General features: G+C 44.6%; 1 protein-coding gene across 2 annotated transcripts in view; it reads right to left on the bottom strand.

Moving 5' to 3' along the window:
* Positions 1-9,421: 9,421 nt before the first annotated feature.
* The window catches only part of ASTN1 (astrotactin 1), a 353,111-nt gene continuing 340,435 nt past the window's right edge, over positions 9,422-22,097 (bottom strand). For both annotated transcript variants that reach the window (XM_006047010.4, XM_025285587.2), the window contains exons 22-23: positions 17,511-17,694; positions 9,422-10,417 (exon numbers count right to left, since the gene is read on the bottom strand). In XM_006047010.4, the coding sequence (XP_006047072.1) occupies positions 10,180-10,417; positions 17,511-17,694 (422 nt within the window). In that variant the 3' untranslated portion in view covers positions 9,422-10,179. The remainder of the gene's footprint in view (positions 10,418-17,510; positions 17,695-22,097) is intronic.

The following is a 22,097-nucleotide window of genomic DNA, read 5'->3' as shown; positions in this document are numbered from 1 at the left end:
CGGTTTCAAAGATAGCACGTTGTAGCATATACAGAAGTTGAACTATAATGTTGTCACATGAAACTTATATAATGTTATAAACCAGTGTTTCCTTAAAAACAAAATCCAGAGGAAAAAAATAAAAGAATGCATAATATGAACTTGAAACATGTTTTCTTGCTACACTATAATGTGGTCAAGAGAAATGAAAGGGTCAGTCGCTCAGTCATGTGTGACTCTTTGCAGCTTCCTGGACTGTAGCCCGCCAGGCTCCTCTGTCCATGGGATTCTCCAGCAAGAATACTGGAGTGGGTTGCCATGCTCTCCTCCACATCAAGAGAAAGCAATTGGGAAAGGATAATATTAGTGGCACATGTGGCTCTATTTCAGTGTGTAAGAAGAGTAAAGACAGCCCAGCCAGGGAGCACCAATGCCGTGGGACATTTACTAGGTGTATTCCAAGCACTGTGCTAACGAGCTTCCAAAAGCTTCTTCTTTTGGCTGCTGTGTCAGTTCCTAAGCTACTGTCTCCCAGCTCAAACCCACCCTCTTGGCCTCTGCTTTGTGACGCTGCTTTTGGAATACTACAAACTTCAGTTCCTTTTGGTCAGTTTCATGCTAGGTTTTGTCAATAGGGGGCACGAGAGAGAGAGACTGGAGGAAAGAAGGGAGAAAGGAGTGGTCCCTTCTTGGTTTGCTTGTGGTTCATGTCGGCATCATCCTGCCAATAGCTCTTCACTGTGGCAGCACCAGTTGGTTCTAGTCTCTGTTGTCTTGGTGCCCTTGAAGGACCCGCAAAGAAGCCCCATCACCAGGCAAATGGCCTCTCCCTGAGGAAACTTTCTTTTTCCTCCCTTTGTCCTCTGAGTCCAAGAGGAGTGGCTGCTTCCTGAAGGTATCCATACCTCTGTGCTATCTCAGTGCTTCAAATAGTTATGCTTTTTTTTTTTTTTGATCCTCTACTATCTTTGAACCAATTCCCTCTATTAAATTATTTCTGTGGAAATCCTCACTGGATCTTAACTAACACACTGTTCAAGAGGCAGAAACCGATGGAGACTTTGGGAATCCTTTGTTTCATGCCACTTAAGATCCCAAATGAACCATGAAGACTATCTTAAAAGACAGATTCAGAAATGGAAAACGATGGTTCAGAAAATATAGAAAAAATGCTGTGAAAGTGATCGTGTAGTAACAGGGCCAGAGATCTCAGAAATGTGTATTTTGTTCTCACTCTGTTTCCATTATCAGTGCCCAATGAATGTGCATTCACTTCTGTATATGTCATAAGTTATGTGATATTATTATATATAACATTATAGTGCATACATACAGGATTTTCCTGGGGGACTTCCCATGTGATCTAGTGATTAAGAATCCCCCTGCTAAAGCAAGGGACATGAGTTCGATGCCTGGTCCAGGACATAAGGTCCCACACCATGGGGCAACCAAGCCAAAGTACCACAACTACTGAGCCCAGGCACCTCAACTAGAAAGCCTGTGTGATGCAAACTACAGAGTCCACGTGCTCTGGAGCCTGTGTGCCACAACAAGCAGATCACAGCTGCACCCAAGACCAGATGCAGCTAAATATAAATAAATACATTTTTTTAAATGATTTTTCTGGAGAGTCCTGATTTTTGGTATTCTGCACCTATTCTTTTTCTGTAAATTAGGGAAGGCAAATGCATGGCACATAACTTATCATTCACCATTTCCATATCCATACTAGGCATTCATCACACCTCTCACCACTCCTTCTGGCCAGATCCAGATCCAGCTTCAGACGCCTTCTCAAATCACAGGCAGCCACTACACTCGATCAAATTTAGCACTCAAGTGAAAACCCATTTGCCAACCTCGCAATCAATCTTTGAGTTTATGGAAATTTCTTTACTTTTGGCATCAGAATTCATCTTCCAGATTGTCACTCAGACCCATAAAGAGCTACAAAATTACTATGCCAGATGATACATAATAATTTTGAGTTTAAAGTATCTATTAGTTAAGACCCAGTAAGGAAAGCAGAATGCATTTTAGATAATTCAATAGGAAAAAAAAAATGGGAAACCAATTAGAAAGGTTTAGGAGTAACAGAAAGGGCATGTGAAAAATCAGGGACCAACCCTAAAGATTGGGGACAGCGGAAAACTTCTGCCTTGAGGAGATAAGATAGTGTTACTGAAACCCAGGACTTGGAGCCACCTAAAGGGAGCTGAAAGCATGGCAGGAATGTGCTAGAGGGGTTCTGAAGCCAGAGTGGCAGCTGGAATCACAGAGGAGATGCTAAGGACACCATCCAGTCAGAGAGAGGAAGAAATACCCTGGCTTTCTTCCCTCTCCCTGTCCTCCAATCTTCCCCAAGTGCCTGCCATTGCCTGCCCCCGTCCCTGGGGCTGAAAGCCTGTTGGCAAAGGTGTGTGGGAAGTGGAACTTGAAAGAACCAGCCTGTGTGACACAGAGCAGAGCAGCAGAAGGCTGGGGAATGGATCTTAGGACAAACAGGCAGTAGGCTGTTGAGCAGTACTTGCATTACTGAGTTACGCTCAACAGTCCCTGGGGCAAAATGGCCGTGAAGGCATGTCCCACCTGGTCTTATCCACAGGCTCTTAGGTGCCAGAACATCACAAAGACACAGCGGGAAACAGCTTCATCTTTAAGCCAGTCGATCACAGAGCACTGACTCACTGAACAGCAAAGGCCTCAGAGTCATCTGACATTTGAATCCTTCTGAATAAAGTTGTTTTAATTATTAGGTGCAGAATACAGCTGGGGTTTTCCTCCTGGGACAGGTAGCAAGAAATCAATTAGACTAATTTTTAGCCCCGTGTGAACAGACATATTCATAAACTCTAAGAAAAGGCAGTTTCGGTGATGAAATAAGATATCAAAACCTGTCCATCAGTTTAATTACAGCACACCCTGCAAATTCCTGGCACAAAGAGGGGTTTCTCCCTCTCACTTTGGAACAGTAAAGACATGAGTCAAATTCTGGAGTCTCACATGCATCAAAGAGAAACTGTCAGCTGTTCCATATAATGCTGAGGTTTCATTTGACACTAAGCTGCTCATTCACTGGTTCAGTTGAAATGACAATGAAATGGAAATTGACGATGGAAATGGATAGGAGCCTGTAGGTTATCAAAATCAGGCTGGAGTCCTGCATCAACGCATTAAGCTCTGCTATCCTGAAGGACAGGAGGCTTTTGTTTCCCAAGTTCTCACTCAAGTATCAGGTGTTAACCATGGATGCATGCAGAACACCAAGAACAGAGGAAAAGAACCATTAAAGACCAACACGAGGCTACATTCCACAGACAGATGGAGTCCCAGTCTTTCTTGGCTCTCTGTTTTCCTCCTGTGACAGAAAAAACAAGCCAAACAAATCCCAGACCAAGCCAAAGAGACGAGCAAACCAGCTTGCAAACAAGCTATGAACCCTGAGTTCTTTTCCTGATCATGGTAGGTTTGTGTGGGTCCAGCCACATTCTCTTTTATGATCTGATATAGGGTAACCAGCAAGTGATTTGTAAAAATCTCCATGGGAGTTTTTTCCCTTTCTAGGAAACTCAATGAGAAGCCAACTCAAGAATGGTGGAAGCCAGATGGTGTAATGGTTAGAGTCAGACAGCCCTTGGTGCAGATGCCTATATGTCTATGCTGCTGAGAACTCAGGCAAGTTACATAAAATCTCTGTGGTTTTGCTTCCTCTTCCCTAGGAGTATCCAGTTCACAGAACCACCATGAAGACTGAGGATGAGCATGTCGTTAAAGTGTTCAGTGCGGTGCCTAGCACACTTTACGTGTGGAATGGACACACACTTATGTCCAGGAAGTTCCAAACACAGAGACAGAAAAACAAAATAATTAGAAGAAACCCTTCCCTTCTAATATTCTTTTTCGCCCCAAATTGTCTCCTCCTTTCCTTTTATTTTCTTTTGCTGGCTCTAAAAGAACCGTCCCCTTTCCTAGAGTTTCTACTAAGTTCCCGAGGTTGATGGCTCAGTTGGTAAAGAATCTGCCTGCAATGTGGGAGACCCCAGTTCAATTCCTGGGTCAGGAAGATCCGCTAGAGAAGGGATAGCCTACCCACTCCAGTATTCTTGGGCTTCCCTTGTGGCTCAGCTGGTAAAGAAGCCGCCTGCAACGTGGGAGACCTGTGTTTGATCCCTGTGTTGGGAAGATCCCCTGGAGAAGGGAAAGGCTACCCACTCCAGTATTCTGGCCTGGAGAATTCCATGGTATAGTCCATGGGGTTGCAAAGAGTTGGACATGACTGAGCGACTTTCACTTTCCTGAGGTTCACCCTCTCCAAGGTACTGGGATGAAGCATCACCCTTCTTTTTTATCCTCCTCTGTTAGAGCAGAGACTCACCCTACTGGTGAGTGGGACATTGTGCTTATGTAGCCCAGCCTGGGTAAACTCACCTCTCCTTTTCACAGTGAGTTCACACCTGGGACAGGACTACTTTAATGATCAATCCCTGCATGGATGGACCAGACACCACTGACCCCTCATCAGATTTCCTTAGTTTAGCAGACAGATCCCCATAGTGGCTTGCAACAATAACCATTTTGTTGCGTTGCATAATTTTCCGGGCTGGGAATTCAGGTGGGGCTTGGTGGGTGATTCTCTTCTTCCTTGTGATGTTGATAAGAGGTCGCTGGGTGGTGTGCTGCTGGCAGAAGGGCCAAGACAGCTTCATTCACATGTCTGGGGCCTTTGCTGGAATGTCTGGGAGGCCGGGCTCCACTAGCCCAGAGTGCTTACCCGTGACCTCTTCAGCATGGTGGCCCCAGCCCGGTGGCCTCCGATTACCGCTCCAAGAGCAAGAGTTTCAGAGAAAAAGGCAGAAGCCTCAAGGCTTTTTATGACTCAGACTTGGAAGTCAGAGCATTCCATGTCCATCATCGTCTATTGGTCAAAACACTCATAAACCTGCCCAGATTCCAGAGGAGAGGCAGCAGAATACCCTTCTAGACAGGAGGGGTGTTGAAGAATTTATGGCTGTTTTTTAAAACTGCCAGTCTTCATCTTATTTTAATAATTCCCGCTTGTGCACACAGACCAGAGCACTCACAGTCACTTTTCAGAAGGGCCGACAAATGCCCAGGCACTAAATATCCGGCTTTTAAAGAATTGAATCATGTGTGTTGGTGGCAGCACAAAGAACATCTATATAAAGTTACATCGTAGGGAGGGGTTGAAAAAGATTGAGGGTTTTGCGCTACAGTTCATTACAGCCAGCCTCTCCCAAGTGCCTATAGGTAAGAACACGTCAGGCAGGGCCTCCTGCAGTAGTATTCTTAGATGCCCAACGTATAAATATCACAACTCCCACAGTGTCCTGTTCATCTCTGTCATAGTTCTTGTCACCCTTGTAAGGATGGGTTCAGTGTTTAACTTTTCCTATAAATGCCATACTCAGTGCGGTAGAATTAGCTTGTCTAATCAGCAGTGTATTCCCTGTACTGCACAGTGTCTGAAATACAGCAGATGAGCAATAAATACATTTTATTGGCTAATTATTTGGAGATGGTGGTAGAAAGAAGACGAAAACTGCTAGTATCTAACAATAAGCTTATAATTGTCTATGAAGGTTTAACTTTTTTCCTATTTAGGTTGATGGGCTATAAGGCTTATGTATATAGGATCTAAAGGCTTCCCAGGTGGCCCTAGTGGTAAAGAACCTACTCACCAATGCAGGAGAGGTTAGAGATACAGGTTCAATCCCTGAGTTGGAAAGATCCCCTGGAGGAGGGCATGGCAACCCACTCAGTATTCTTGCTAGGAAAATCCCATGGACAGAAGAGCCTGGCAGGCTGCAGTCCATAGGGTCCCAAAGAGTTGGACATGACTGAGCGACTTAGCACGCACACATGTAGAATCTAAAGCATGACATTTAAAGCTTTAATATTAATAATTCCTCAGTTGGTCCGATCAGATTACCCTGATTATTGAAAGACACAGGTAACATCCACACATCCAACACTTACTAACAGCTTAGTTTATTATTTAGTTGATTATTCCATTTGTATAATCATACAATGATTCTCTTTTAAACAATACTGCTATACCTGAAGTTGGTCACACTATATCTCCCTTCCTTCTATAGTAGTAAAGTGGTTTTTTTCCACACTCAGTTTTTTTTAACAGAACATTTTCAAATATCAAGAAGTACGATGAACTAAAAATAATGAATGGAGCAAGCTCCATGGAAAACGATTGCACACTCAGTTGAAGGTCTAATCCCGTTACCGTGGGCCATGTCCATTCATGAGGAACCCCTGGGGGGGTCTCGTGGGAGCTGGGGCTGGCAGCGTGTTGCTGGGTATATAAGTGACTCCCTAAAGACCTGTTTGGCAGCTTGGAGAGTTGAGGTTTAATACTGGCCCCATCCATTACCTTTCTAGTCAGAATGGGTTCCTCCCACTGGGCAGTGTTTCGGACTGTGACTGCAGGGGCCTTCCTTGGGCAAAATCCTCCAGTGAAATCCTTGGGGGAAGCTCACGCGCTCTCCTGCTCCATTCATACTGACCTTATCTTAACTTGAAAGTAAACGGGACCCAGGCATAGGGGCTGTGTGTGCAGTGTGTATGTGCGTGTACAGTGTATACAGTTTGTGTATATGATGTGTGTTTCTGTAGTGCATGAATAGTGTGTGTATACTGTATATAAATATAGTATGTCTTAGAAAGTATATACGGTGTGTGTATTCTCTGTGTAGTGTGTGTTGTGTATGTACAGTGGGTATGCAGTGTGTGTACATAGTGTGAGTGCCTATGTGTAGTGTGTATAATATATATAGTGTGTGTGCACAGGGGCGTGTGTACCTATTGTTTGTATTTGTGTAGTGTGTAAATAACGTGGTAATCTATAGTGTGTGTGTAGGATGTACATATGTACAGTGTATACAGTGTGTGGATAGTGTGCGTACATGTGTAGAGTGTGTACAATGTACATGTAGTCTGCACTGTGCTGTGCATGTAGTGTGTGTATACTGTGAAGAGTTTATAATGTATGTAGTGTGTCTGCATGTGTGTAAACACTGTGTGTTGTGTGTGCCTGTGTATGTGTGTATATACTGTGTAGAGTTTGTAGAGTGTGTCTGTAGTATGTGCACACTTTATGTGTGTGTGTGTGCAGTGTGTATGTGTGTAAACAGTCTCTGTTGAGAGTGTGTGGTGTGTGTGTACTGTGTGGAGTGTGTACAATGTGTGTGCAGTGTGTGTATATAATGTGTAGAGTGTGTGTTATGTGTGCGTATGTGTTGTGTGTATATATATATATATACTGTGTCGTGTGTGTGTGTGCGTGTGTGTGTAGGGCACAGGGGACACTGAAGGAGGAAGAGGCTCGCAGAGGCAGAGGAAGGGGTTGAGGAGGGTCGTAGGCAGGAGAAGCAGACAAAGATAAGGAGGGACCTTGTTGGGGGGGCCAGGAAGAGGGAGGGAAGTATGAGCCTGCTTCATTTCAGTAACACACAAGGAGGGGCAGGAACAAGGAATGGTGGTCCTAATGCCACTCCCTGGCCCTGCCCCAGCCCAAGATAGCAGCAACCCGGACGTCCTCTCGTTGGCTGTGCGGAACCCCTGTGTTTTCTGCGCAGACTTGAATAAAGAACCGAGACATGGCAGCAGGGGCAAAACCAGGCCTTCCCAGGCCCCACCCCATTGGCTGGGGTCCCCCCTCTGCTGCCTGTACCCCTTCCTGTCTGGTCAAGGTGAGACACTGACCCTTGAGGCGTTTCACTTGAGGAGTGTCTCGGGGTTTTCTGCCTACCCTTGCTCTGGAGGTGCATTCCAGAGCTTGATATAAAATCTTTCCACCTTTCTGTGGAAAGAGAGGGGTGTGAGGTCACAGGCTCGCTCCCAGGCACCAGCGAGGAAGACTTGTGACCCACCCTAAGGTCCCAAAGGGCACCCAGCTGCAGGGCAAGGGTGCCATGTCCCCTCCCACTGCACCACACTGCGGGCACATCTGTGCCAAGGAGGCAGAGGCCAAGGAGAGCAGGGCCCCGGGCAATACTGAAGGCAGTGCTGAGGAGGGTGAGGGCTTACAATCCTGTGCTCTGGAGTCCAGAGCCTGAATTCATACGGTACCTCAGGCAGGTAAGAAAGAGTAGCTGTGAGAATCCGCTGTAAGTAAAGTGCTTAGAGCAGTGTCTGGCACACAGTAAGCACTCAATAAATGAGCTCTGTCATTCTAACCGGGCTTCCCAGGTGGCGCTAGACCCACCTGCCAATGCAGGAGACACAAGAGACGCCAATTCCATCCCTGGGTCAGGACGATCCCTTGGAGGAGGGCATGACAATCCACTCCAGTATTCTTGCCTGGAAAATCCCAAGGACAGAGGAGCCTGGCAGGCTACAGTCCATGGGATCACAAACAGTCAGACACGACTGAACCAACTTATCACGCATGTCATTCTAACCATTTAGAAAAACATCAATAGGGTTCAACAATGGGCTTTAAAGATTCTTGTCTACTTTCTGACTATTCCCTTGTGTTTCTAAGTGCAGAGTCCTGGTCAAAGGCAGGGTGGCTGAAAGTGTGTGTTCAGGCCTCTGAGGTGCGTGTGTGGGGACAGTTAAGGCCGTTGCTGGTCCACAGGACCCTGCAGAGCTCTTTCTGAGGGGCTAGGTTTCCCTCTGGTTGGGCACCTATTCATGCCAGTGCTAATGCTCAGGGAACCAGGCAGAAACAATGACCTGATCTTTACCTACAGGCAGGGGAGCTCACCTACACAGCACTGCTAATGCTTCTGCAACTAGAGGGGGGTGAAAATGGTGGAATTCTCATCCAGAGAAATGACTTTCAAAACTAGCAACATAATTAAGGAAATCTGGCAAAGGTGTGTGGGGGAGTGGATGGAAGGGTTTTTTGAGGGGTAATAATTTCAGTTCATTACAACACTGCCATGGAGGTCTGGAGCCCACCTGACCAAAGCAGGCATCAGCCAGGACTGGTCTGTGCAGGATAAAGGCTGTGGAGACCACAGATTCCAGGTGTGTGATGTGTACTGCTGGTCTGGAGAAGCTCACCCTGGAGGTGCTGCAGTTTTTAAAAGAAAAAACTATACTTTTATAGTTTCAGTCCACAGAATGTGGACTGTTAACTAGACTCCCAGGTAGACCGCTCCACGGGTACATTATGTTGCCTCTTAAAGATCATATTGTTTGGAGGAGGAGAGGGCAGAGTTCTTCTGGAAGGAGATTTAATTCCAGTCCTGTCTTAAAAGGTTGTTATTGTTCAGTAGCTCGGTCCTGTCTGACTCTTTGCGACCCCATGGACTGCAGCACACCAGGCTTCCCTGTCCTTTACCATCTCCCGAAGTCTGCTCAAACTCATGTCCATTGAGTCGGTGACACCATCCAACCATCGCATCCTCTGTTGTCTCCTTCTCCTCCTGCCTTCAATCTTTCCTCCCACCAGGGTCTTTTCCAATGAGTTGGCTCTTTGCATCAGGTGGCCAAAGTATTGGAGCTTCAGCTTCAGCATCAGTCCTTCCAATGAATATTCAGGATTGATTTCCTTTAGTATTGACTGGTTTGATCTCCTTAAAATAAGGGAGGACCCAAAAAGCCAGGAGGCCCACGGGAGCCCATAGTGGAGGCTGAGCTCACCTGTGAGGTGTGAAGAGAGCAGTCGGAAGGCCTGGGGGAAAAATCACAAGACCCACAGAGCAGCCACCTTCCCAGATTTCTTGTCGCTCTCTGTGAGCAGAGATTAGGTTCCCAGCATGAGAGCTTCCGGAGGACATGTGAGAGTACGGCCTGAAGCTGTTCTGACAACTTTCTGGCCTCATCTCTGTCGCTAGTTGCACGGGACTTAGGAACTCAGCATAAGTGTACCAACCAAGTGGCCCTTTCACGAGAAGCATGGCAGAACTCGAGCATTCTGATAAACCTCTTGGACAAAAAATGAACAAAACAAACTAACTGCAAAACAAGCCCCAAAGTAACCCCCTAAAGAGAAATTTATGAAGCCCTGGCTAGCAGGCTTACTGACCACGCAGATGGAGAACATGATACCAAAGAAGTTCTGCAGGGAGCAAGGGTCACCTTCTCCCCGGTTTAGATGTTGCTTGTGGAGGTTTGAATGTTCCATTAAAAAATATTAAAAATCCGCACGCCAACCCAGACATTCCCCTCCTCTCTCCTGCTTCCTTTTGGCAGCCACTCTCTGACATCATGGCACTAGATGTCTTTGCTGTCCCCATAATCGTTATAGGGGATACTCAGGGTCTGCTCCTCGCACGTCTTCCTGAGGTCCCGGCTGAGCTCTGACCAGTCAAGTCCATAGGGCTTGATCTCGCTGTAGCGGCAGCCCAGGTACTTGAGGGAGCTGCGTCGCAAGCCTATCTTGGGTTCCTGGAGGAGTCCATTGCACCAACCGCTGAGGTCTCCAAGCTGAGAAAGGATGAGGCCAGCTTTCCTATGGAGCAAGCACAGAGGATGCTTAAGTTAGAAAGACGAGAAGACAGGAAGGACAAATAGTGTGAAATTGTAAGCTCCAAGAGGGCAGAGCCCAGTCTGTTTTGCTTACTGTTCCATGTTTAATGCTTAGAAACAGGGGCGGGCGGGTGGGGGGAACTTCCATAAATGCTCATCAAGAATGAGTGAATGTTCGCAGCAGCACCTTTTACAATAGCTAGGACATAGACACAACCTAAACGTCCATCCACAGATGAATGGATACATAAATTGTGGTACTTATACACAATGAAATATTACTCAGCTATAAAAAAGAATGCATTCCAGTCAGTCCTAATGATGTGGATGAACCTAGAGCCTATGATACAGAGTGAAGCAAGTCATAAAGAGAAAGACAAATATTGTATATTAATGCATGCTTACTTATGGAATCTAGAAAGATGATACTGATGAACCTATTTGCAAGGCAGCAATGGAGACACAGACCTAGAAAACACATTTATAGACATGGGAGTGGGGGTGGAAGGAGAGGGTAGGACGAATGGAGAGAGTAGCGTGGAAACATACATTACCATATGGAAAATAGATAGCAAGTGGGAATTGCTGTGTGACACAGGGAGCTCAACCCAGTGCTCTGTGAAATGACGCCCTAGAGGGGTGGGATGGGGTGGGAAATGGGAAGGCGGGCTCAGGAGGGAGGGGACATATGTATACCTGTGGCTGACTCATGTTGATGTATGGCAGACACCAACACGATATTGTAAAGCAATTATCCTCCAATAAAACAATGTAAGTAAGAAAAAATGAATGAGTGAAATAATTAATTAATAAGGCTGGGTGAGCAAAGTAGGGCACCGAGATGAAACAAAGAAACAAAACGCAATGAGGACAAATAAGAAAAAATGACTAATACTTTAGAAATTTATGCCCTCTTAAAATCGTAGAGTTGTCAGTTTCGAAAGACAAGTCAGATCAATTTACTTTAAAGCCAGTAATTTATCATCATTAAATGACAAACATAATATGTTTGACTGGATATTTCCCTTTTCAAGGCTATTTCTGAACTGAGTAGAAGCAGCCAATATATTGCACTCGGGGGATATCAAGTGTAACTAATTATGCCTGTCTGAAGGTAATTATAGTGTGATAAGGGCGCCAACAATAAAGTCCTCAGTGCATACTGACACAGGGTCATTCTTTGGGAAAATGCAGACTCTCAGTAGCACACATCACCTAATTAATCCCCAGGTGAGTGCCTGCTCTGATTTGTAATCCCCCTCCAAAGTCAGGAGGCCCCCATCCAAAGAGCAGGAAGAAAAGGAGGTGATGAGATAGCACCTGAGCTGTTGCAGATCCAGAGAACCAGAACCAGAACCAGAGAACCAGACAGAGGAGGGCAAGGTCTCCCCAGGTTCACAAATGCTAGAAAGGAGTGATCCCACCGGGCTAAGAATAGAGTGTGGGATCCTGCATGTAGCCCGGGGAAGCTGGCTGTCACCACGATCTTGTTAATCAGTGTATAGCTTCTCCCTGGCCTCCACTTCTGATGTTAGAGACAGGACCCCCTGATAGCCAGTTCTCAGCCCACACTGGCTTTGACTCTGAACACTTAGGAATAAATGAAGGAATGGGGTCCCCTTCATTTAGCTCTGTTCTTTCCCTTCTTCCAAAACCCACGGGTGACCAGAGACCCATGAAGGAATAGTCTCTTATTCCAACAAGCCCATGCAAAGCTGTAAAATCTGTTCTGGAAAGCTCAGGGAGCAGGACCCCTTGCGGTATTTACATGGGAGGAATCATCTCTTTTCTAATTCAGTCCACAACTCTTTCCAGAAACTGGAAGTTTACATGTTGAGTTTAGAATGAGCTCTCAAGAACAAGAAGCACGTTCATTTCAAGCCTCTTCTTCCGTCCTGGCTCTGAGCACAACAGGGGTGAGCTCACCGCATTCCTAGGAGGGCAAGTGAGGGATGGCAGGGGGATGATGTTGGAGGCAAGGTATTGAGCTGCGGCAGCAAAGTCAAGGGGCCGTCGGAGTGTGAGGTCATCGGGGGCCAGTTGCATTTTCTCCCACTTCAATGGTGGGTCAGAGAAAATCAAACAAACACTCTGCCCACTAAGTCACATCTTATTCAGATTGTCTCTCCTCTGCCCATCAGCCTCTGCCATTTGGCCAAGCAGCCTTTCCAAAAGCCGTCAGCAACAGGGTCTTTGGTGGCCTTCCTATTAATCTGTCCTGCTGCATGTCATTAGCTGCTGACACATTCTTGGGAGGTGGATGAAGGGCGAGGGAAGGAAAACCGAAGGGCAGCCTCTGCATCTGCATCATCTTGAGGAGATGGATAAAGGAACACATCTAGCCATTCTTTCAAACAAATGGATTCAATTAGCCCATGGAGTTTTGTGGCTATTATCATCACTTGCTTAAAAAAAGAAAATAATTAATTTGGGTCTGCCCTTGACTATCTCAGAGCCTGCAGCTTTCTTCGTTCTTAAGAGTGAGGCAACCAATGCTGTCCTCAAGATAGTTCAACTCTCAACTCAATCTGGAGGCCTCCGTGAATTTGGATGCAACTGGATTGAATTGAACCAATCCTTTCTCCTTGCTTGCAGGACACGTGTACCCACCAACCCTTTTCTATTCATTCTCACAGCTAACTCCAAAGTGGGTTGATGCATCTCAAGGCAAGAGACTTGTTGTTTCCTGTGGTTCTCCTTCGGATCCATAACACTGAAAAATAAAATTTTATTTTCCATGGGATAATGAAACTACAATTTCCCCCTAATATTTAGCCTTGAAAACCCAATATTACACATGAGAGAATCTTCTGGGAAGAGTTTTGAGAAGAGTGTCAAGTCAGCAGCAGGCCTTACTTTACAGTGAAATCCACTTTTTTTTCCCCTGCTCACTTTCATTAACCAATTTTCCTTCTGACTCTTGAGTTACAAGAGAGAAATTTTAAAAGCAATCCATACTGTCTTCCATCGAGATGATGCATGCAAGGTTAGTGCTATTCAAATTGTGACATTTACGTTTCCTGACAAAGAACTGCATATATGCACACTCCATAAATGTCAGAGAGAAGAAGGCAGGGAGCAGGAAACTGAAAGAAAAGCAGCGAGCACGGAGGGAAAGGGGGACAGAGCTGGAGAGAAGGGATGATACCCATTATGAGTAATAATGAGGGCAGGAGTAAGGGTAAGGTATGGAACAAGGAAGATATTTCTTAATATGTATTTACTTTCTAACCCAGGGTTTGCTGTTTACCAAAACTGAGACAAAACAAATTAAAAGGCCCTTATATAGTGCTGTCTGCATCCCATCCATAGCCATGGCATCTGTTTACCCAAGGACTATCAACCTTCATAAATTTCAGGAAATAGTTTATGGAATGCCAAAAGATTCTTCCTGATCTTACACATAAAATCATTTTATTTTAGGAAGATAATCCAAATTCTCTCCTTCCTTCAAAAGTAAGAGAATAGGTGGTGGAGGACAGATGTCCTACATGAGGGTCTCCTAAGAGAGTTTATAATTTCAGGTCACAAGAGGCACCCTGAGGCCAAGTCACCCTTCAGTCTGATGAGAGGCCAGATGGTTGGGATGACCTCTGGGTGATACCTTTGTTCATCTCATTGGCAGGACAGCAAGAATTCTGAGTGCCAGAGGATACTACTATGTTGATTTTCTTCATTTATTTTCTCCTCTTTTTCTTTCTCTTCCTTCTTCTCTCCCTCCTTCTTTCCTTCCTTGCCTTATTTTTGTTCATTTATGAACTCCTACATAGTTTGGGAACATATAAGTCGCAACATTCTACACGAAAAGCCTCTTCACTGTGTCTATCTGAAAATTCCATTATTGCCAGGGAAATCTTCTCTTCTCAGAGCAGCAGTACACAGCTGTGATGAATGGAACAGATGAAAGGGGACTCTCTACACATTCCCCCCATTCCTCTCTTTCCAAGAACTCTATCTGCGTTGTTGTTTTTGTTCAGCCGCTAAATTCTGTCTAACTCTTTGCGACCCCATGGACTGCAGCATGCCAGGCTTCCCTGTCCATCACTATTTCCCGGAGTTTGCTCAAATTAACGTCCATTGAGTTGGTGATGCCATCCAACCATCTCATCCTCTGTCACCCTCTTCTCCTGCCCTCAATCCCAGCATGAAGGTCTTTTCCAATAAGTCAGCATCAGGTGGCCAAAATATTGGAGCTTCAGCATCAGTCCTTCAATAAATATCCAGGGTTGATTTCCTTTAGGATTGACTGGTTTGATCTCCTTGCTGTCCAAGGGTCTCTCAAAGCCTTCTCCAGCACCACAGTTCAGAAGCATTAATTCTTCAGCACTCAGTCTTCATCACAACTCAACTCTCACATCCATACATGACTATGGTCCAAATCTCACATACATACATGACTACTGGAAAAACCATAGCTTTGACTATATGGACCTTTGCTAGCAAAGTGGTATCTCTGCTTTTCAATATGCCATCTAGGTTTGTCATAGCTTTCCTTTCAAGGAGCAAGCATCTTTTAATTTTATGGCTGCAGTCATCATCCACAGTGATTTTGGAGCCCAAGAAAATAAAATCTGTCACTGTTTTCACAATCCCCATCCATTTGCATGAAATGATGGGACTAGATGTCATGATCTTAGTTTTTTGAATGTTGAGTTTTAAGCTGGCTTTTCACTCTCCTTTTTCATCCTCGTCAAGAGGCTCTTTAGTTCCTCTTTGCTTTCTGCTATTAGAGTGGTATCATCTATATATCTAAGGTTGTTGATATTTCTTCCAGCAATCTTGGTTCCAGCTTGTGAGTCATTCACCTTGGCATTTCACATGATGTAATCTGCACAGAAGTTAAATAAGCAAGGTGACAATATACAGCCTTGATGTAATCCTTTCCCAATTTGGAACCTGTTCGTTGTTCCAAGTCCGGTTCTAACTGTTGCTTCTGCATAAAGGTTTCACAGGAGACAGGTAAGGTGCTCTGGCATTTGCAATTTCTTTAAGAATTTTCCACTTTGTTGTGATCCACACAGTCAAAAGCTTTAGCATAGTCAATGAAGCAGAAGTAGAGATGCTTTCCTGGAATTCCTTTGCTTTTTCTATGATCCAACAGATGTTGGCAATTTGATCTCTGGTTCTCCTGCCTTTTTTAAATCCAGCTTGTACATCTGGAAGTTCTCAGTTCACATGCTATTGAAGCCTCACTTGGAAAATTTTGAGAATTACTTTCCTAGCATGTGAGATGAGTACGATTGTGCAGTAGTTTGAACATTCTTTGGCATTGCCTTTCTTTGGGATTGGAATGAAAACTGACCTTTTCCAGTCCTGTGGCCACTGTTGAGTCTCCAAATTTGCTGGCATATTGAGTGTAGCACTTTCACAGCATCATCTTTCAGTATTTGAAATAGCTCAACTGGAATTCCATCACCTCCACTAGCTTAGTTTGTAGTAATGCTTCCTAAGGCCCACTTGACTTCATATTCCAGGATGTTGGGCTCTAGGTGAGTGACCACACTATCTTGATTATCCAAGACCTTTTTTTTTTTTTATAGTTCTTCTGCATATTCTTGCCACCTCTTCTTAATCTCTTTTGCTTCTGTTAGGTCCTTTCTGTTTCTGTCCTATATTGTGCCCATGGTTGCATGAAATGTTCCCTTGGTATTTCCAATTTTCTTGAAGAGTCTCAAGATTTTCCCTTTCTATTGTATTCCTCCATTTCTTTGTACTGCTCACATAAGAAGGCTTTCTTATCTCCACTTGCTATTCTCTGGAACTCTGCATTCAGTGGGTGTATCTTTCCCTTTCTCCTTTCTCTTCTCTTCTTTTTCTCAGCTATCTGTAAGTCCTCGTCAGACACCACTTTGCCTTCTTGCGTTTCTTTTTCTTTGAGATGGGTTTGGTCACAGCCTCCTATACAATGTTGTGAACCTCCATCTGTAGTTCTTCAGGCACTCTGTCTACCAGCTCTAATCCCTTAAATCTATGTGTCTCCTCTACTGCAAAATCACAAAGGATCTGACTTAGGTCATGCCTGAATGGCCTAGTGGTTTTCCCTATTTTCAATTTATGCCTGAATTTTGCAATAAGGAGCTGATGATCTGAGCTACAGTCAGCTCCAAGTCTTGTTTTGCTGACTGTATAGAGCTTCTCCATCTCTGGCTACAAAGAATATAATCAATCTGATTTGGTATATATAACCTATCTCTGAGTTATATAACCTAAAAGCAGAGGCATTGAGTATTAGGAAGTTGTGGCCTCGGGGCCATGGTAAGTTGACAAACACTACATTATCCTAACTTTGGCCAAGTTAGATGCCAGGGTGGGTCACTGGCTATCCCTACTCTGCCTTTCAAGAGAACACAGAATTTAGCTCAAAATATATCTGTACGGACTACCCTGGTGGTCCAGTGGTTAAGAATCCGTCTGCCAGTGCAGGGGGCACCGGCTGGATCCCTGGCCCAGGAAGATCCCACGTGTCACGGGGCAACTAAGTCTTTGTGCCAGCACTACTGAGGCCCGTGCCCTAGAGCCCGTGCTCCGCCACAAAAGAAGCCACCGCAAGAGAAGCTCGCGCGGCGAGGAAGAGCAGTCCCTGCTCTCTGCAACGTGAGAAAGCCCTCACAAGCAACAAAGATGCAACGCAGCCAAAAATAAAAATTAACTGATCAATTAATTTAAAAACTAAATCTGTATATGCACATAACACATGCAAAGTTCATATACAATGAATTTTTTGGATAACCCCTTCAATAAAATTTCTAATTTTCTTTCAAAAGACTAACCTTTTGGTTCCTACAGATTAGCCTTTGGAATGCTGCATCAGCATGATAAAGAAGGGGTAAAACAGCTTAAGGGCAAAGGTTTTTTTCAGAGTTCAGGAAATGCATTCATGACTTGACTCCTTAATACAGCTTATCCATAATGAATCTGTATGAACTGAGCTGCCTAAAAGCATGGGACCTACTTCTCCAGGCACCTAAGCTCATCCAGGATATCTGCAAATTCATGAAGGCAGTATTATAGTGGAAGAGGTACAACGTTTCCAAGAGCTGAGGTCTAGAAAAGAGACGATGAAGTTTATTGATTACCTGGGGCCCAATTCATCCTCACACCGCCAGGTGAATTCTCCAAAACTCTCATAATGCTGGTTATAGTGGTAGAGGACTCGATGGAGAGTGGGGGAGCCCAGATCCAGAAGCGTGTTGTAGGCTGTCTGCTGCTCCTTCCCACTGGTATAGCCATTGAAGAGATTGTAGATCTTGTCTGCTATTTCTGACAAGGGGAGAAAAGGCACATCAATAAGATTTTATATATGTGTGTGTCGGGGTGTGTATGTGTGTGTGCATGCACGTTAAGTTGCTTCAGTTGTCTGACTCTTTGTGACCCTGTGGACTGTAGCCCTCCAGCCTCCTCTGTCCATGGGGCTTCTCCAGGCAAGAAAACTGGAGTGGGTTACCATACCCTTCTCCAGGGAAGTCTTCCTGAATGAGGGATTGAACCAGCATCTCTTAGGAAGCCCATGCTGCTGCTGCTGCTAAGTCACTTCAGTCATGTCTGACTCTGTGCGACTCCATAGACGGCAGCCCATCAGGCTCCCCCGTCCCTGGGATTCTCCAGGCAAGAACACTGGAGTGGGTTGCCATTTCCTTCTCCAATGCATGAGAGTGAAGTGAAAGTGAAGTCGCTCAGTCCTGTGCAACTTTGAGTGACCCCATGGACTGCAGCCTACCAGGCTCCTCCGTGCATGGGATTTTCCAGGCAAGAGTACTGGAGTGGGGTGCCATCGCCTTCTCCAAGAAAGCCTATATATATATATATTTATATACATATAAATCACTTTTGTGTATATATATATAAATGATTATAAATATAAGCATGTATGTGTATATACGCATGTAAGTGTGTATTTGGATATATATGCATGTGTATATGTGTGTGTGTTTGATACTTAAAGAATACTCAACCTAAAGCCTGGAGAAAAGTGGTTTGAGTAATTTACTTTATTTCTGCCCCATCAAGTTTCAGTTTTCTCTTCTATAAAATGAAAGGCTTCAAACAGAATCACTCTAAGGTGAACTGCAGTGATAATTTTCTTTGTCTTCACCCATGTTTCCTAAAAATACAGAGCCGGAGGCAAAAGCTCATAGATTGATACTTTATTGGCAAATGCAGTCCCAGGGAAGCAGAAGGGAGGATAGAGAGAAATGAGGCAAGAAAGGAGGCAGAGTAAAATATTAGAAATTGCTCTAAGGAACTCATGGTGGTTTTGCAGGAGAGGATGTATGAAGCTACCTGGTTCCCACCAGTTCCTCCACAGGGAGAAAGGAAGAAGACTTTACATCCAGCTCCCATCCAGGATCAGTCCACTGATCTTTCACACTTGCCCCTGCGAGACATTAACTCCCCTGCACCTCTAGGCCACATAGCTTGGGTACAAATGGGATTCTGCATAAGCGGTGTGGAAGCCCTGAGCAGTGGGGAGCAGCATGTGGCTCAGGGATGAAGTGAGGCACGGCCAGGTCATGCCTCCAGCTACATGAAGACCTGGAGCGGCTGCAGTGCCAAAGGGAACCTGACCCTGTGGCCACAGGAATGCAGGTCCTCTGCTAGGGCCACCCAGACAGCTGGGAAGGCAAGCTTGCGGTGCTGGATCTGTGCTGACATGTACATTGAATCCAGTGCGTTCTGCAGTTCCAAACGAGTGATCTTTTGCTTTAATTTATACCCCTTAGATTTCTGCCTCCAAGGTATGCATTGATAAACCCAAAGTTAGTGATGTGGCAAAGTGGCAGTGAATTGTGTAGCCTTGGCATTCTTTCTTGTGGAGCTCAAAGCACTTTATCATTAAATATTTTCTCATTAAACCTGTCAGAAAGGACATTTGTTCACACTTCCTTCCTAAACAGCTGGGAACTGAGATCTGGAAAGCAATGCTTTGTCTTGGACCCAGAGTTAAATCTGGGGATGGAGAAACTAAGTTCTACAGGCTTCTGAGTCAGACTTTGCCCACTTGACCCCCTGTTGGCCAAAAAGCCCCGATTCCTTGTCAAAATTTCAAATGAATTCAAGGCTGCTGGTAACGACAGAACCATCATTGTTCGAGTTTCCTGGGTTGGAACAACTAAAATTTTTACCTCTGCCCAAACACTGCAGTGATTTCATTTTTTATTCTATCCTGCTCATTGTCCAGGAGCCAGATATTACTTCTTTAGTGTCCTGAGTGGCCAGAATAAGGCTAAGTAAGTAAGTGAAGTCGCTCAGTCGTGTCCGACTCTTTGCAACCCCATGGACTGTAGCCTATCAGGCTCCTCTGTCCATGGGATTTTCCAGGCAGTAGTACTGGAGTGGATTGTCATTTCCTTCTCCAGAGGATCTTCCCGAACCAGGGATCAAACCCCGGTCTCCCGCATTGTAGACAGACACTTTACCGTCTGAGCTGCCAAGGAAGTCCAGAATAAGGCTAGACACTGTAATAGATTAAAAAATGTTAGCTCAATGGGTGAAATTCATGACTTTGGGAGTCATTTGAATCTACTTTGGGGGAGAGTTTCTGGTGATGGATCTCCAGACCAGGTTATACCAACCCATTAGCAGTTAAACCCTTGTAACCAGCATCTTTAGCTGCAATAAAAATAATTTTAGTCCAGAAATTCATTTGGATTTTCAGGACTTTAAAATTATCAGGTTGTTAAAATAAGATCAAGAAATAAAGTGGACAGTGATTTACACTATAAAGATCTCTGGTATTTATTACATATTAATAGAATATAAAGAATATAAATACAATTATATAGATTATAAAGAGCTCTGGTATTTATTTGTTAACAGCCTATTGATTGCCAAGAACGTTACACCTGTGAATTCTAATCCTCACATCAGCACTGCACAATGATTATGAATGTTCTTGTCCTACAAATGAGGACAGTCACAGAGCCCAGGTTATCTGCCCAAGGTCGCATAGCTGGTGTGGGCTGGAGTCAGGGTTGAAAACATTATCTATCTCCCATTGTTCTTTTTGCATCAATGCTCAGGGGATGGTAGTGTTTAACCAATTTAACATGCAGGAGGCAGGGTCTTGGGGAATGTTTTCTGGAGTGATTACTTCTGGCAGAGGACATTTCCCTGGCTGACCCATAGATGCTACATGAGAAAGAGTTGAGTCAATATGCAGGAAGTCTGTCATTTCTGCAGTAGAAATGGAAAGAAGAGGGACTATCCTAAGAGCTGTGCTATGTTCAATGGGAGACAGGGAGTGTGCAGTTAGAGAAGAATGACCAATAGAGGAAAACGCATGTGATAAGATCAGGGCCCAGAGAGGGAGGTCTGGGGTTCCTTCTCCCTTTTGCTGATGTCAGTCTGTTCTTATTTCTGGTGATGAGACATAGCATCCCAGGCTCCGGCCCTGGTGGTGACATTCTGCTGAGGAACAGTGATGACGAGAAGGTGTTTTCTGGCATATTTACTATTCTCCCAACACAACAGTAATATCCAACTAGAGGAGGCCATTAGCATCAGCATTTGTGTCCGAGACCAGGTGAGATAGGCCCAGGTTCCATGATAAATCTCCTGAAACCAAGGTAACCTAACTCCAGGGTGTGCTTAAAAGCCTACATCAGTAAATGGGATGCTATATTCAGAAAGATCTACATGCTAGGCTTCTAGAGACTGAGTATTTCTGGCTCTTCCTAGCTCCACTGAGGGAATTTATGGATATTATTTCATTAGTTTTCATAGCATCTGAGGAATTCACTAACTCAAAGAATGTTAAAGACTCTAAGGTATTTTTGGTTATCATTTACCCAGCTTTCAGCTTCCCAGAAGTCTTGAGCTATCCGAAATACATATGGGTCTTTCCTCTCTTAACATGCAGGGTGTTCAAGAATAGTTAAAATGCCAGTGAAGAGATGGCAACATGTCAACATATGCAGCCTCATCACAAAAAAAGAAAAAAAAAAAAAAGAGAGAGAGAGAGAAGGGAGTTAAGAACTCTTGGGCAGCAGAATAAATCAACAGGGTTGGGACTAAAGGCCTCAGACCCAAAGGTATGGTTTTAGAACAGGCACCATAGCACCGAATGGAGTTGGGCTCCACTGGCTGTGTGACCTTGGACAAGTTACTTAACCTCTTTGGGTTTTAGTTTCCTTGTTTGTTCATTGATGATCAATAATGCATATCTTCCAAGAGTATTGTGAGGCTAAAAGTGATGATGAATGTAAAGCCTTTCTTTTACATGATGTCTGGAAGGAGCAAGTACACATTTACTGACTCATTGATTCATTCTAAAACATTTTTAACTGAGTGCTTACCACACACTTGACATTTTTCTATGTACTTGGGCTACATCAGGGAGAAACTTTGATAAAAGTTCTCATTTTATGATACAGTCTGGTGGTAGGACACATTCAGTGAAGCAATAGACATAATATATAAGTAAAATACGGTGTGTTAAAAAATAAAGCAGGAGAAAGAAGACTGGGAGTGCTGGATGAGGCACTGCAATTTTAAATATGAGGGAATCACTGGAAAGATGACAATCAAGCTGAGGCTTGGAGAAGGGGAGAGAATGAGCTGGGGACATCTGGGGCAGAACAGACCAGGGAGAGGGAACACCAGCACAGAAGCTCCCCAGATATGGTGGGCAGCAGATCTGAAATACGTGGATCACCCATGGTGTT

The sequence above is a fragment of the Bubalus bubalis genome, chromosome 5, assembly GCF_019923935.1.
Source record: "Bubalus bubalis isolate 160015118507 breed Murrah chromosome 5, NDDB_SH_1, whole genome shotgun sequence".
Classification (NCBI taxonomy): domain Eukaryota; kingdom Metazoa; phylum Chordata; class Mammalia; order Artiodactyla; family Bovidae; genus Bubalus; species Bubalus bubalis.
The sequence above is the reverse complement of the archived record's forward strand: the minus strand, read 5'-3'. Positions and strand labels throughout refer to the sequence as shown.